Raw genomic sequence first — 16,354 nt, 5'->3', positions numbered from 1 at the left:
CTTTTGTGATACAAGCTATCCAATATGGAAATCTGGAGATCACAGGTGCAAATCACGTAGGATTATGGAACTTCATCTAGGTGGTTTTTAAAATAATATGTTACTGATGACATCTTGATAAACATGTAAATAGGGTTTCACAATGCGGTAGGGGGAGACTGCTTGCTCCAGACCAGGGGTGGTCAAATGGCGGCCCTCCAGATGTCCATGGACTACAATTCCCATGAGCCCCTGCCAGCTGGCAGGAGCTCATGGGAATTGTAGTCCATGGACATCTGGAGGGCCGCCGTTTGACTACCCTTGCTTCAGACTTTAGAAATCACCATCCTCTACTGCAGCTTCACTGAAATGGTCAGTGTAGAATTGTGATGGCTAATCATGGACACTGGAAGCCTGGAAGCTTTCTACCTCAATCAGTTTAGCGCTCCTTGTGTATTTTGTTTTATATTTATATTCATATTTATATAAGTTTTATATAAATAGTCTGAGGTGGCTGGATGGAGTCACTGAAGCAGTTGGTGCAAACTTAAATGGACTTTGAGGAACGGTAGAGGACAGGAAGGCCTGGAGGATCATTGTCCATGGGGTCACGATGGGTTGGACACGACTTTGCACCTAACAACAACAACATAAATAGTCTAAATAAATATCCATAAAGAACAGGCCAGGAAACCCCTGCTTGTCTAAATGAACATTGGCTGGATTAATTTAAATGGGCCTCAGACCACCCTGAGGCAATAGGAGAGCAGCTGGAGGGCTGCCTTAAGGTCCCCATGGTCCCAAAAATCCAAGGTCTCGATCACTGGAGGTTATGACAGCCAATCCAGACATTCCCAGCTTCCTACAACAACAGAACTCTGATAGGAATCCTGCTTCTGCCAGGGGGGTTACTGGAGGACAAGAAATTCACTTTGGATCTTGATACTTCTGCAATTCTATTATTGTAGTTCAAATAACCAAAATAATGTCAGTCTATTGGCATTGAGCTAGGGTATTTAAAGCCAGTTTGGTGTAGTGGTTAGGAGTGTGGACTTCTAATCTGGCATGCCGGGTTCGATTCTGCACTCCCCCACATGCAGCCAGCTGGGTGACCTTGGGCTCACCACGGCACTGATAAAGCTGTTCTGACCGGGCAGTGATATCAGGGCTCTCTCAGCCTCACCCACCTCACAGGGTGTCAGTTGTGGGGAGAGGAAAGGGAAGGTGAATGTAAGCTGCTTTGAGCCTCCTTCGGGGAGAGAAAAGCGGCATATCAGAACCAACTCTTCTTCTTCTTCTTTTATTGGTTCATACACCCAGGAGTATTAAATATGTGATTTATTGACGATGTCAAACAATTGCTTTTTAAAATGGCTTCATGTTCTGGAGCACTGAAGCAAGATTCTCATCAGAAGTTTAAAAAGTACCTAGTGTTAGCAGAGTAAATAAGTCATTAGGAGGAATTAGGGGGAAAGGATTTATTTAAGGAATGACCATACTGGATAGTACAGAGGAGAGACAGAGGTATCCTGTCTACATAACTGGCTAGCAGAGAGAGAATGAGAGAGAAGCTTCCGAGAAGAAGCAGGAAATTGCTCCTAAGAGTAGCAATCTAGAGACACGCAAGAAGTAACACTTAACAGGAGAGAAAGGTCCTGACCTCACTATTCTATCTAATAGTCTTCTTGCTGCCCCCTTCAGGCTCTTCTTCTCTTCTTCTCTTTGTACACCAGACATTGCCTATTCCAACACATAGAATAGTGGTTCTCAACCTTCCTAATGCCACAACCCTTTAATACAGTTCCTCATGTTGTGGTGACTCCCAATCATAAGATTATGCAAGTGTTCTTTCAAAGAAATTAAACCAAAACTGATCAATGGCGTGAAGATCCATTGTTCATGATTGTATATAATTTCCCCCCGGGGTTTCTCAGTTCAGTTCTGCCTCTTGTCCCACCATGCCATTCTCACTCTTTTCCACCACTCCAGACAGACAAACGCTCTATCTCGATCTACCCTGCAAGGCTGTTGTATGGATGGCACCCCCCTAACCAAGCCGCTTGCCCTGTCTCGACCCCTGTGAAAGGATTGTTCAACCCCCAAAGGAGTCCCGACCCCCGGGTTGAGAACCAATGGCCTAGAAGTTGGTTTGTATCATAATTTAAGCAGGCTCGCTAACTCAAAATGACCACAATATAATTCAACATCCTCAGGGGACAGATCATAGGGGGGAATTAAGAAGCTAGTTAAAGGACCTTAAAGTAGAAAGAGGAAATTAAAAACCTTTGCCTCAGCATGTAGGCTGTCTATAAGCAGAATCACAGAAGACAGGTTTGGGGAACCCCAAATGGAAATCGGCAGGCTGTCCTCCAATGAGCAGCCAGGTGCTGCTGGTAAGGGGCAGGGAAGAAGCTGGAAGCAAAAGGAAAGATTTTAAAGAAGCAACTGGAAAAGTGAAACTTACCATAGGTTAGGAGCAATGGCCTAGGCTTGGAATGACCCAGTTGTTGACAGGGGAGAAGAGGACATTGCACAGGAGCGGGTGGTTTGGTCGCTCTAGCAGAAAGTTTTCTTGGAGTGTTACTTGAATAATGTGCCGTGTGCTAAAGCCAGAGCCAAAACCGAAACTTGGTCATTGCATAGAACTGCAAAGAAGTTTCTGGGCAGAATTCTTTTATTCATATCAAAGTACAGAGCACTGTGTGCTTCCTTCCATCTGCCTGTGTGCTTGTGTCCATGCCCCATAATGAGATGAGTGCTTGGATACTTTGTAAGTCTTCCATGTTCCTTCCACCAGTGGAAACATCTTGGAAAAGCCTTCCATCATTTCTGCACCAAATAGCCTAAGCAGCTTCTCTGGAGAGCAGAAAAGAAGGAGGAGAGTCCCCCTTGACCACCCAAAAGCCTATGTCGGGCATCAGTGTACCTGCCATGTGAATGGGGACAAAAGTATGGAGGAGAATGAGGTGAGGTTACATAGAGAAAACTGGCTGATCCAATCCCCTGTTGATACTTGAAGCAGCATTTTCAGCATTCATGGACTTGCAGAAACGCTAAGGCTGTCGTCTTCCCCACTTCACGATGAAGATAGACACACTCTCGAATCAAGTCATCAGCTTTGCATACAGAAGGTCCCCAGTTCAGACCCCAACATCTGCAGCTGGAAGTCAGGCTTTCTCTGGAGGAATCCATAATTTGGATGCTATGAGGAAGATTGCTGCTGACCCATGCCACGTCCCATAGCCCCAGAGTTGCTGTCAAGCAGCCCCTGGCCAACCAAAAATGTTTCAGGATAGCCCAGAAGTTGATTGTCCAGTAGAGGAAGGGATTCTTTTTGTGGGACACAAGAGCCTGACAGCCGGGCACTCAAGCTGAGGGACTCTGAGGGCAAGGGAGGTGCGACATCACAGCAGCCATCCTCAGGTCCTTTAAAGGGGCAGAGGCAAAACAGCGCAAACCACTGGTGCTAAGGTAAGAATCTGGGGCTTGGAGGGGGAGGCCAGTATTAGACCGGCCTGGTTCCCCAGATTGTCCCACCCTATGCCCAATTATCCGTCCGCTCCCTTCGGCTCATCCCCTAGGCCTGTATGGGAATAGTTTTTTCTTAATCGCCATCATTGTGGCTGGGTCATTGTGTATGGGGTTTTAATGGGGAATTTTAATGGTTTTTAATGTACTGTATTTGTATTGAAATACAGTTTTCGAGAGGGGCGGTCATACAAATCGAATTATTATTATTATTATTATTATTATTATTATTATTATTATTATTATTATTATTATTATTATTATTATTATTATTATTATTAATAATAATAATAATAAATCAAGCTTAAAACCCAGGACTGGAACTGTGCCCTCTGTAGCTATCTATCCCCCCACCCAGTACTGGCAGCTACACTGGAGTAATTCCTGGCCAAAATTTCTATACCGCCCTGAGCTGGCTTGCTGGGAGGCAGGTATAGGAACTAATTCAAGTAAATAATAATAATAGCTATCTTTGACTTGCTCGGGGGATTAGAAAAAGCCAAGAAGACACAAAGACAAGGAGCTGTCCCATGGCTCAGATGTCGCTGATCAACAGGTTTTGACATTCAGACTAACTCATTGGCACTCCCTGGAAGGATAAAAAGCTGCCCTTGGAAGCACCTGGTCTATTCCTCTTCCCTTTGCAGCCAGAGGGACAGCATAATCACCCCTCACATAAGCAATTCCTTGGCTTATCCTGTGTTTTCTAGTTTTGTATAAAAATGCCACAGCCTAGGCTTCTTTCATCTCATGGCTTTTTGACACCATTGCACATTCCCCCCATGCAGTTGTTGTTGCTTGTTGTGTTTGTTACCCGTCCTTTCTCTTCAGACTCAGGGAAGGTTACATCAAGCCACATAACTTGCTAAAAAAAATATTAAAAGTACAAGAATATAGTTTAGAAGAAATAATTAAAATCTTAACCACTAAAACAGTTCTGACCTTCAGTGCATGTACATGTGTGCGTTCTTCTGATGTAGAATGTATTTCATGTATCTGATGAGGTGAGTTCTAGCCCTCAATCCGTTTTGTTCTTTGATAAATCTCTGAGTCTTTGCAGTGCCATCAAGATGCCTTTGCATTCTGCGGCAATGAATGACCCCAACAGAATTTGCAACCCTAACTTATAAATGTATATTTCTTTGGTTGTGTCTAAATGTGTGTTCTTGGAGAATTAATAGAGCACAAGCATATTCCCTCTCTCTGTCTCCTGGAAATGATGGACAGGTGTCTTTGCACTTCTGGTAGATGGTGTGGAAGGAGGCAGCAGGAGCTTCTCTGCCCAGTAGGTGGAGAATGCAGCTGGGTCTCCCCCATCCCAGCCAGGGCAGTGATCCATTCTGCTCCAAGAATGAAGCTTCTCCTCCTGCAGCCACCACCTGTCCCTGCACTGAGGGAGATGGAAATTGACACCTCCTGCTGGCAGCAGGCAGGAAGAAAAGCCCACCATGGCCTTCACCAGGCCTGCAAAGGGAGGGTCCCTCTTCTCTACTGCGGTCAAGCTATCAAGCCAGGTAGCTGGTGGTGTTTCCAATTTCCATCTCCTGCCTCTAGCAGTCTTTCCTTTTGCATAAAGTTTCTGCGGGTCGTTGTCAAAGGGCTAGAGACACAGAAGAGTATGAGAAGTTATTTCTGTCGTTATTTATTCAGGCAATTATTATTAACAAAAAATAAGTATTTCCCATAGGGGACTCACAGAACACAGGATAACAGCATCCAATGGTATACACTGATAAAACAACATTATAATACTGAAACATGCAAAAATTCATAGCATTTTGCTTGTTTACATTTCTATCCTGAATCCTTGTCATAAAGACATTCAGGCTGACTTATAGGGGAATGAGGTTATTCCTGGGATGTCTTCCATCCAGGCATTGTCCAGTCTCAGATTTGCTTAGCTTTAATGAGGTGATGATGTCCTGTGCCCTTACAACCACATCTGCACTTGATTTTAGCCAAAAGGCCAAGCAGCCCCTTAATATAAACATTTAATGTTATTAGCAAGATGCAGTTTGCTTCCAACAGCTGATGTATTGGAAGGCTTAAAGCCATTTCCTGATGGAAAGAACGTCCTCTTGTGCTTGTGGAGCAATCGAAACTGTGACACACGTATTGTTAAAGCCTGGCACAATATTCCTTCTCGCATTCAGTGTTTTGGCAACTGTATTATTTTGAAATTGTTTTTAATTACATGGATTAGTTACCAGCGGTTGCTAAATTTCATGCGCATGTTTATAAATAGTTGTACTATTTAACAATTTATTGATTGGGTTTTGTCTTTCACCTTTCCTGAATCCTTCCAACCTCTGGTTGAAGGGATAGGAAATAATCAAATATTTTGAAACATGAAATATTAAAGCCACTTCCAGGTTGTTAACACGCCGTGGAATAAAATGAAACACCTAAGAAACAATCAAAAGCCAAAGTTTTACTGACTCCAAACAAGCCCCTGTGGCTTACACAGTAGATAGAACCCAGGCTTCCTCAACCAGGGTTTCATGAAACCCTGGGATTTCTCGAAAGCCTTGGAAGCGTTTCCAAAATGATTAGGAGTTAACTAGTTTAAACATATATATTTTAATTTGTTAAACATTTATCAGGTGATAAACATATATGGTCATGTATACCCTCCCCCCAATGGCCAGTTAAAGGCCTGGGGAGTAGGAAAGGGAGAGGCCCTGGTGTGCCTGTACACAGCTATGCTTCCTAAGCATATCCTGCACAATTGTACCACTTCTGAGGTTTCTTGAAGCCTGAAGAATGTTTTGGGGATTCTCAATGGTAAAAAAGTTGAGAAAGGTGTCAGACTACGATCTGGGAGAGCCCACTTTACCCGGATGACCTTGGACCAGTCACGTACTTAACCTACTTCACAGGGTAGGTGTGAGGATAAAATGGAGAAGGGGAGACAGAAGTAAGTCACTTTGGGTGGGGTAAGTGTGTGCAAAGTGCCATCAAGTCTCGGCCAATGTGTGGCAACCCTAGCAAGGAAAATGGGAAGCCGGGTGGGAGAGCTGAGAAGCCCCTGATGTAACTCCCACTTTTTGAGGGAAACATGCAAACTCACAAGCCATCCTCCTGTCATCTGCAATGGAGGGGGGAGAATAGAACTGACCATAACGTCTAAGGGCCAGGGATAGTCAAACTGTGGCCCTCCAGATGTACATGGACTACAATTCCCATGAGCCCCTGCCAGCAAACATGGGAATTATAGTCCATGGACATCTGGAGGGCCACGGTTTGACTACCCCTGTCTAAAGTGAATCATTTGTCTTTGAGTTGCCTGTCATGATAACAAAACCAACATAGGACTATTATAAGAGTCTGTGGGACAATGTCAGGTTGAGATGAAGAGACCAAGCCTGAGTTCAGATTTTCTATCTAGAAAGAAGAGTTGGTTCTTATACCCCACTTTTCACTGCCTGACAGAGTCTCAGATTGGCTTACAATCGCCTTCCCTTCCTCTCCTCTCAACTAACACTGTGAGGTTGGTAGGGCTGGGAGAGCTCTGACAGAACTGCTCTGTGAGAACAGCACTATCAAGGCTGTGATTAGCCCAAGGTCACCTAGCTGGCTGCTTTTGGAGGAGGGCTGGGGAATCAAACCCAGCTTGCCAGATCAGAAGACACCACTCTTAACCACGACACTAAGCTGGGTATCTCCAGGGTTGCCAACCTCCATGTGATGGCTGGAGATCTTCTGCTGTTATCACTGATCACCAGGTAGTCAGTTCACCTGGAGAAAATGGCCCCTTTAGGAGATGAACTCTGGCATTCTGCCCCAAACCTTTCCCTCCCCAGGCCTCAGCCCCCAAAATCTCCATGTATTTCCCAAACCCAAGCTGATATGCCAAGGTCTCTGTCATCCCCCCAAATCTAGAAAGGGGTCATCATCCTGCCTTCCCAGGTGGACCCAGGAGGGTTGCCATCCCGCAGGCTGCGGGTCCTTCTAGTCCCTTGAAAGGGGCCAGAGAACTGCCTGCCAGGAAGCCAACTGCGCTCCCGGAGGCCGTCATGAAGCCGCAGGCGATGCAGGGAGCTGGTCTGAGCATCTCCAGCGAGCCGGCCACGGCCCGCCACAGCCAGAAGCGCATTCCCTCTCGGCGCCCCTCGTGCCCGGCAGCGCGTGTGTGAGTGCGCGGGCACGCGTGCGTGTGGGCGGCGGGGGGGGGGGGTTGTCGCAAGGGGCTTCCCGGTGCCGGCGCCCTTCAGGACCCCGGCGAACGTGGCTTTATTTAATGAGCGCGTCTTCGCTGACAGATTCATTATTTGTGTTCGGTTGCTTCAAGTCAAAACTGATTAGTTACACTTCCTGCTGCAAAGATTTAATGATGTTATTGTTTATCTTCAATTTATTTTGATTAACATCTCCGTTTGTTTCATTGCCAGCGCAATTAGGGTGTAGTCTAACAGCGACGACTTTAATTTTGGTGGAAATTAAGACGAATAAGTGACGGATTATGGCACTTTGTTGAACAAATAAATCACAGTTAAAAGGATTGTATTAGCCATACATGGGGAGGGGGGAGTCTAATTTAAATGCACGGATCTATTCACTTCAAGTGTGCCAAACAGGGTGGTATGGTGTGTGTGTGTGGGGGGGGTTGTCTTTTTTTTTTTAATATCTCCATTTGGGAGCTGCGGTTTTGGGAAAGATCTGAAAGGGGGGGAGGGGCACGTTTCCAAAAGCAACCTGGATTTCTGCGGAGGACGCCGAGCAGGCGAAGAATAAATTATGAGCTTCAGGCAGGGCGTCTCAAGAACGGCAACAATAAATAGAAAGGGGGAGATTAGGCGACACGAGAGTAGAAAAAGCGGCTTGGAGTCCATCTGGCTTGGACCGCATTCACACGTCACTGGAAAAGGTGTCCGATGCGTCTTCTAGGACAGGCCCATGTGGATGGCCCTGATCTTGAAGGGAGTCCTGATTCCAAGGGATGCTTCTAGAAGCCACAGAGGCGATGCCAGCGTCCTTTGAAGATACTGTTTTTGTTAGCCCACACATTTAGAAGAAGAAGAGTTGGTTCTTATATGCCGCTTTTCCCTACCCGAAGGAGGCTCAAAGCGGCTTACAGTTGCCTTCCCATTCCTTTAAACTTCAAAGTTGCTTCTCTTTCGTTTTGTGTCATCGTGAGTGTGTGTGTGTGTGAGTGTGTGCATATGCCTATTTCCCCTGGGCGGCAAGATGAGACGGAAGGAACAAGACGAGCAGCAGAACCGGCAATCCGTGGGGTCGCAGGGGGCACCAGTGCCCAGCAGAAAGGGGCCAAGGGAGCGGCCGCCTGTGTGGGGGGCTGTCTCGTGAACTTTGCCCGAACATCAGAATGGCACGCTGGGTTAGACCCAAGTGCCACCTCGCTCAGCGTCTGTTTGTCCCCCAGGCGGTTCCGGGGTGTTGTTTTACTTCTGAATGGGAAGGCTTCCCTTGGAATCCGTGGGCAGAGAGCTCCCCGACCTCCACGACTTGACTCCATCCTTCTAGCAGAACGCTTAGATGGGGGGGAGGGGGGAGGGGGGGGCACGGACAACTGGGAAACGAGATGCTCTTCGGCTTCTTTACAATCCGAAACGAAAACGACATCGGCGAGAGTCTCTCATTTTGTTATTGCAAAAAGAAGCGCGGTTTTGTGGGACCTGGAAGGCTTCCAAATACAGGCTTCCATAAACATTTCCCTCTTTGGGATGCTACGGGCCTTCTTCGTGGTTTTTCTTCAGCCCAAATCCGAAATCTGAGGTGGGGATTTAGGCTAGGCTTTTGTAGACGCCGCCCACCGGCCTCTTCCCTTGCCCAAGCCCCGGTGGGAATGGGAGATGCCCACCTGCCTGTCGGGCCTGGAGCTTCGCCTGGGCGTTTGGCTCAACCGGCGGGCGAGGAGCGCTTAATTGGCACGCTCGCTCCCCCTTCACGCCTCTGTTGGTTCTCCTGCACTTCGTTTGGCTCCTCCCTTATTCCAGGGACAGCAAACGGGCTTTCAAAAGAGAATCCCTGCATCAAATATGGATGGAATGAAAGTCTGGCAGTTTAGGCTGCGCGCTGCAGCGAGGGAGAAATGGCTCACTTCTTCCCTGGATCACTGGGCGGGCGGGCGGGCGGGCGGGCGGGCGGGGGGGGGAGGAGTACTTTCACTTGGCAAGGTTGAGTGTAGTTGAGCTTAGTTTCTCTGGCCCTTTGTGTTCCGGGGTGCTCCGTTTCTGGGGGCTGAGGAACAGCTGAACAAGAGCCAACCCTTCTGATAAAGGGGAGCCGCTCTGTCCCCCCTTTTCTGTTATCTGTTGTTTCGTATTCTCCCGTGGGCGGATTTTGCTTCAAGCATGCAGATTTCCCGACGGAGAGCGGCCCAAGATGGAACAATGGAAGGCCCGACAGGACGAGTTTGCTGTGAGATGCTAAGGGACCTTGCCCTGCCCGTGCTCAAAATGGCTCCTCTCTGGGTATTTCGGTAGAGTAGCCAGGCGGTAGATAGGAATCCTCTTCTGAGGAGTCCTTCCAAATTCCCAAGGCATGAAGTCACAGAAGAGACAGAAACGTTGGACAATATAATAATAATAATAATAATAATAATAATAATAATAATAATAATAATAATAATAATAATAATTGCAAAAGATTGGCTTTCGCTTTTGCAAGAAGGGCTAATGCAGGACACCATAATACTTGTCCTTAGCTGCACCTTCAGAAGCTGCAGGCAGGCAGCAGGCAGGCAGGAAGGAGGGAAGTTCCACCCCGGCCCGTAGAGGGAGGTGGGTCTCCTTGAAGCCCCAAGGGAACACAGCCAGCAAGTGTATTGGGGCCCCCCAAGAGGTCAGTGCCCTTCCCCTAGATGCTCCATCTGGCTAGAGGAATCTAGGGAGGTTCTCATGAAGTTTGACGACTGCTTCGGCGGAGGACACCTGGAGAGAAAACGGCAAGCGCAGGTTGAGCTTCGGGCTTCCAACCACGGCTTGAGAATGCAAGGCAGGGGTGGGGGCTGACCCTCTGGCCATATTGATTCCAATATACGAAGCGCTATAACGACCCAAGAAAGCTTTTGATCTTTATGCTCACCAAAACGCATGGCCTTCTGACCCCCTCCCGAGTCAAACAAAATGTGAGACCCCCTCCGTTTTATTTGTTGGGGGTGTGTGAATCTGGTCAGCCCAACCAGGCGTGGCAAGACTCCTCGGCTGACTGCTCATGGGTGCCTCGGTGTTCAAACTACTTCGCTTATATTACTTGTGATCATTTCCCCAACAACCCTGCATGGTTGGCTCTCATCGTCCCTTACCGTTAATCCTGAGGTTATTCAAGGAAAAAACACTTATGTCATAAGGAGACTAAGGCTGGATTTATTTATTTTTTTAAACCCACCAAAGTTTACTTAAGGCTAACTAATGAGCTTGTGTCAGGGAAGAGATCTGAACCCCCGCGGCTATTTTCCTAGCCCTGAAACGACGCAGCGTCTTCACCCAACCGCGTTTCCTTCTCCTGCCTGGTCTTTGAATAAAAATGGGCTGGGCCCGAACGTGGCAAGACACATTGTGGAGCATTCCCAAGATCAGCGTAGAATTCAGGCAAGACAGTTAAGTTTTAGCCCTGCTGTGACTGAAGCGGGTCTCACTGGATCACTGAACAGACCCATCCGACTCAACTGGACCGGGAAATGGTTTGGACTGAGCCGCTGGTCCAGAAACCAGGTTTTAGCAGCCACTGGAATGAGGACTGTAGGGAATGGAAGAGCAGAAAGATCCACTTAGTCCAGCACGTTTTCCCCCAAAAGTGCTTCTGGGAAACCCACTCCTGCCCTCTCCAGGTCCTCATCCTGAGAGCTGTGCTGTCCCTGGACAGGAAGCTTTGGGCCATTAGTTGTTGATCCACCGCGAATGCTCGCCGATCCTTAAAAAGCAGTCGTGCCAACTGCATCCTGCGGAGGTGAATCCCACACGTTCTCCCTAACGCAACATTCCCTTCTTGCCAGCCCGTTTCCTTGGATGACCCCCAGATCTCGTGTAGTCCTCCTTAGAGAAAGAGGCTGGTCTGCCTGGACCTCCTCGGGACCCTGTCCCTCATCTCCACGTGCAGCCCACTGCTTCTCCCCCCCCCCACACCACCCCTCCCCCACCCCCTGGCGAATGGGCAGAACCGCGGTGGAGGTAAGGGGGGAAGGCGGGAGACGGGGGTGACCAGCGAGGGATGCAGGAGGAGGGAGGCGAGGGGCGGGCTCCGCCTGGAAGAAGCCGCCTGGCTGTGCGGGGTCCCGGCCGCGGCTTTGCCGGAGCTGCCGCCCCTGACCGGAGCCCCCCTCCTGCAGGCTGGCGCGCGGGGAAGGGGGGAGCACACCCACCTGCACACCGCGGTCGCGGGACCAAGCCGGCCCCCGGCTCCGGCTCCCCCGCTGCCGGCTGCAGGAGACTCCGTCCGACCGTCGGGGGCCGCCCAGCGGGGCTGGAGACCCCTCGCCCTTGGCATCTCCCGCCGCGCCCGAGCGCCAGGCAGCAGCGAGGTAAGGACGGACCCCGGCGGGGGGGCGGCGGGAGGGGGAGGGCGGTTGGCCAGACTCGCCAGCAGCGTCCCCCCCCCCGCCTGCGCGGCTGCGGGTGGGGGAAGGCGGGGAAGGCGGGGAGGAGAGAGCGGCAGGAGCCCAGCTGCCGCTGCCTGCTCCGAATTGCGGCTGGAGCGGGACGGAGCCGGGCAGGGACTCCGAGGAGCCGCCGCCGCTTGCTGGGACGCCGCGCCCGATCTGCTCCTCCTTCCCCCTCCTCCGGGGTAGCTCCGGCGCCGCCCCCTCCCCGCTCACCCCGCGATAGCAGCAGCCGCCGCCTCCGCCTGGCCTCTCCCGGGCCGCTTCTTTGGTGCGCTCCGCCTGGCCTCTCCGCCGGCTCGCGTCCCGTCGAGTCCCCGCGAGTCCGGAGGAGGAGGAGGAGGAGGAGGGGGTGGACGGGCGGACGGGCGGACGGACGCCAAGATCTCCCCCAGCTGCTGTGTGTGCTGCGGACGGCCCTCGCCTTGGCCTGGAACCGCCCCCTCCGCAGCCGGCCTTGGGCTTCTTTCTCCCCTCCGGCGTCCAGTTCGGCTGGTCCAGCGGGGGGGGGGGTCCTTCAGGATCCAGGCTGTGGGGCAGGGCTGTCGGGGTAGGGACGGATCGATTGTTCCCCGAAGTGCATCTTTGTGCTCCCAGGGAAGGGGGGAGGCCTCTTAAAAAAAAACTTTCAAAGCCTTTTAATGAACCCCAACGAGTCTCCCGCTCCTCCCCTTTTGGTGGGGGAGGAGGGATATTCAAGCCGTCTCAAGAAGAGCTTTCCACTTTGATCCCTGCAATTAGTTCCATGGGGCTTTCACTCCGGAAGGGGCAGCGGGGACTCCCCCCACACTACCCCGGCTTAGCTTTTGGAGCCCGCAAAAGCATTTAGCTGCCTTTCCAGAGATCCAGACGCCGATCTCCCGAGGCTCCTCCTGTTTGGACTTCTGGCGCGGTTTCATTCTGGGGTCTCCTCGCCCTCCCCCCAGGACTGAGCAGCCGGTGGCTGCGAATCTCTGCTTTGGAATGACTTCCGAGGCTCCCACTCGTGGCCCCAGAGCGGATTCGGATTTTCCTCCAGGCAGCCTCTCAGGAAATGCCCCCCAGCTGCAGACAACCCCTAGGAGGAGCGGACTGCGGTCTCCTTGCCCTACTCCTCCTGAGCTCCCACCGGGGCGGCTGGAGGCAGGAAAGGGGGCGCAGCCGGCTCTAGGGGAGCGGAGGAAGGCGGCCCGGTGGGAAAGCCAAGGCCGCCGCGGTCCTTCTTCCCAAGTTGCCGAAGGCAGCGCCGACGGGCATCGCCGCGGACATGGCCGAGCAGGGACCCAGAGGCCCGGCCCGTCCTCCACGGGATCTCCTTCGGCTGACAGCGCTGCAGCTACTGAGTTCCCAGAGCCCAAAACATCTAGGCAGGGAGGAGCACGTGGATGGGGTGGGGGAGAAAGAAAGAAAGAAAGAAAGAAAGAAAGAAAGAAAGAAAGAAAGAAAGAAAGAAAGAAAGAAAGAAAGAAAGAAAGAGGGGTTTCTATTTCATGCCTCTCTCCCGTTTCTGTCGAGGTGGTGTCTAAAGGGGTCGGATGTGGTGGACCAGGGGCCGAAGAAGCGCGTTGTTTGTGTGGGCGTGGTCGGGGGGTTCGCACATTTGTGCTCAACTGTTCAAACCCCCCCCCCCCCGTGCTCCGAAGCACGTGTTCAAACTGTGCTCGCTCAGAGCCAGGGGGAGAAGTCAATGGATATTGATCGGGCACTTACGCGGTTGGGTCTGATTTTGGAACTGCCCAAAAATGCTGCCGGATGGGGAGGAAGGAGCTGCCTCCGGCGTCTCTCTTTTGTCTGCCACGGAGGGAAGCAACGCGGGCATTCGTTGCAAAGACGGGGGGGGGAGGGGGAGAGGCGGGGGAGAGCGAACGTAAGAAGAAATTCCAACCGGGGCTTCCCTGTTTGAAACGCGAATGCCGAAAGGCCTGCGGAGATGGGGGGCGGGAGGATCACTGAGAAACGAACAGGCATCTGTTAAGAATAGGCAATGCTGGGCGGGGTGTGTGTGTGTGTGTGTGTGTGTGATCCCTGGGCTTTTAGTCTCCTCCCCTTCCCATTGCAACTTGCACAAACATTGCTGCTTGCATCATGTTGGCATCAGAGGAGTCCAGCAGCGGGGACGGTGCAAGGACTTTGTGGCTGATTCTGAGGAGGCGACCCGCTGTCTGGGCTGGAGAGCAAAGTGAAAGTCACTCGCTGCAGAGAGAGATGACAGTGTGGAGGGAAGTCTTGCAGGCGGCCGTTTCCGAGGCGAGCAAAGGACCCGTCACCTGACTGGAGTTGGCCAGAAAGTTGCGTAACCCTTTCCTTTTGCGTCGAGGGCCCAGTTCTCCGTGTGCCAGGCTCGGCACAGTGAAAAGCCAGAGGAGGAGGTCGGCTGGGGGGGGGGGACAGAGAGAGCAGGGGAAATGTCAAACGGGACAACAGGGCTGGCTGTTCGGCGACTCTTGTTGCAGAAATCTTTGGGTCGAGAACTAAAGGCCAAGAGAAAAGATGCAGAGAAAGCTCCCGTCACCCCCCCCCCCCCCCGCCGCGCCTCCTTACATGAAAAACGAAAGCGGCTTGAATGTTGCCTCTGAGCAGCGCTTTCACCAGGAAAGAGATTTCCTGCCCGCCAGCCAACCAGTCCCGGGGTGCAGCTGAAACCGCCTTGGGGGTCGACCTGGGAAAAGGGGGGAGGAATCCCTCCAGAAAGTTTGGGATCCTGTCTTTGGCTTAAAAACAACGACCAGAAATCTTCTTTTCCAAAAGCTCCTTCCTGGCCTGTCATCAGAGCCGTGTTTCAGAAGAGAAGAGTGCCCGATCTGTCCTTCTGGGGACGGTTCGTGGGCTGCCAATTGCGCTCCTGGGCCATCCTCGAAGGCTCCCCTTTCTTTCCCGGCAAGGCCAGCGTCTCCAGAAGGGCTGTCAGGCTGGGAAGGGGCTCCGATGCGGTTCAGAGTGACCAGGTGCCGCCCAGGTTGCTTGCTTAGGCGGCCTAGGCCGATGGCAGAGGCAGACGCCCTGTGGAAGGAGGGGGATGGCCCGGTGGGTCAAGGAAGACAAGCACAATGGAGCCACCCCCCCCCCCAGGCCATCCTGTCTTTAGATCCACAGGAGCGGAGCCGTCGTTTTAAAGGGCAATCCGACCGGCAATGCGGGGAGGGCGCCAAGAAAAGGACCCTGCCCCCCTCCCACGGTCTCTGGCCCTCCGAGGCTGCTCTCTGCCGCTGGCCTCGGGTACCAGCTTGTCTCCCGAGACCCTCATCCTCTCCCGCTCCAGAGAGCACGGGGCGGCGGGTTTCTGCCGCGCACTTTCCCTGCGGCGGTGTTGGCCGAGCTGGCTTCTCTCTTGCGGGAGTGGAAACAAATGCAACGTCCACCAGGCCAGGAGAGAAACGCCCCGGAGCCAAACCCGACCCGTCTCTCGCCTGTGTCGAGGGCCAAAGCCCTTCCAGAACACACCGCAACGGGGGGGGGGGGAGAGAGAGACAAGAGGAAAGGGGGGCTTTAGGCGGGAAGGTGGGGAAGCGGTTTGGAAGGGCAGGACTAGAGCCTGGGATCGTTCTCCTAAGACGCTTGGGAGACCTTGAAAAGAGGGGAGCAGAGGACGGCCCGAGAGAAAGGCCAGCAACCGGGCCGGCAGATGTCGTTGGAATGGGGGGAAGATCTGCCGGGAAGATCTCCTGCGCAGGGCGCAGCAAGGCCTGGCTCTGGCGCATCTTCCAATCTTTCCAGCAGCACTGGCGCAGGAGCCCCTGGCTGTTGGGGCGCTCAGAATGGCTACGGAGGGGAGAAAGTGGGACTCGAGGAGTCTTCTCGGGCCCTCCAAGGGGCCCGGAGGCAGCAAGGAGAACCGTCGGGACTGGGGAAGGGCCGGGGCGCCCTGGGTGCTGAGCCAAGGACTGGGCCCGCCGGATGGGGCTGGGATCAGGCTACAGAGGCTGAGGGCGTCGGACGAGGAGCTGCAGCCTCCCCCCCCCCCCGGCTAGCAGTCCCCCCACAGCACTACGACGATGAAGCTAGAGCTCCTCTTAGGATGCGGCCAGGCGCCTGGAGCCAAAGCGGGTGTGGAAGTGCTGATGGCAGGGCGAAGCGGAGGGGAGAGGAGGGAATCCCCTAAATGGGGCAGGTCGAGCTCTTCGGGGACACCAAAGGCTAAGGCTGCAGCGAAGCCCTGGAAGAACAGGAAGCGCCAAGGCGCAACCAGCAGTCTCCTTTCACTGATCGCCCGCGTCGGGTCCCAGCTCCTCCCAGCCCGGGGTCTCAAAGGGAGCAAGGAATCTTGCTCAGGCCGTCCAGCCTGCGCGGGATCCCGAGGCGTAGTCTTGA

General features: G+C 52.4%; 2 protein-coding genes across 2 annotated transcripts in view; one reads left to right on the top strand and one right to left on the bottom strand.

Annotated features, from left to right (window-relative positions):
• Positions 1-6,763: 6,763 nt before the first annotated feature.
• On the bottom strand, positions 6,764-13,865 carry LOC143822030 (uncharacterized). Its single transcript, XM_077306620.1, has 3 exons — positions 13,757-13,865; positions 11,831-12,771; positions 6,764-10,400 (listed from the first exon to the last, which is right to left on the bottom strand). The coding sequence occupies exons 1-3, from the start codon at positions 13,863-13,865 to the stop codon at positions 10,344-10,346; spliced, it is 1,107 nt and encodes a 368-aa protein (XP_077162735.1). The 3' UTR covers positions 6,764-10,343.
• Positions 11,852-16,354, top strand: part of LHX2 (LIM homeobox 2) — a 37,836-nt gene continuing 33,333 nt past the window's right edge. Inside the window, exon 1 of the mRNA XM_077305664.1 lies at positions 11,852-11,989. The gene's annotated coding sequence lies outside the window, so the exon portion shown is untranslated. The remainder of the gene's footprint in view (positions 11,990-16,354) is intronic.

The sequence above is a fragment of the Paroedura picta genome, chromosome 12 (genome assembly GCF_049243985.1).
Source record: "Paroedura picta isolate Pp20150507F chromosome 12, Ppicta_v3.0, whole genome shotgun sequence".
Taxonomy (NCBI): Eukaryota; Metazoa; Chordata; class Lepidosauria; order Squamata; family Gekkonidae; genus Paroedura; species Paroedura picta.
Note: the sequence above shows the minus strand (reverse complement) of the source record. Positions and strands in the feature narration are given on the sequence as shown.

What these genes read in the sequence shown, in the direction of transcription:
- LOC143822030 (XM_077306620.1), bottom strand. Translation starts at nt 13,865, where the DNA reads ATGCCCGCGTTGCTTCCCTCCGTGGCAGACAAAAGAGAGACGCCGGAG. An exon ending in CCAAAATCAGACCCAACCGC is followed by an intron (nt 12,772 to 13,756) that starts GTAAGTGCCCGA and finishes GCTCTTCTTGAG; the next exon opens with ACGGCTTGAATATCCCTCCT. An exon ending in CCCGCGACCGCGGTGTGCAG is followed by an intron (nt 10,401 to 11,830) that starts GTGGGTGTGCTC and finishes TTTTCTCTCCAG; the next exon opens with GTGTCCTCCGCCGAAGCAGT.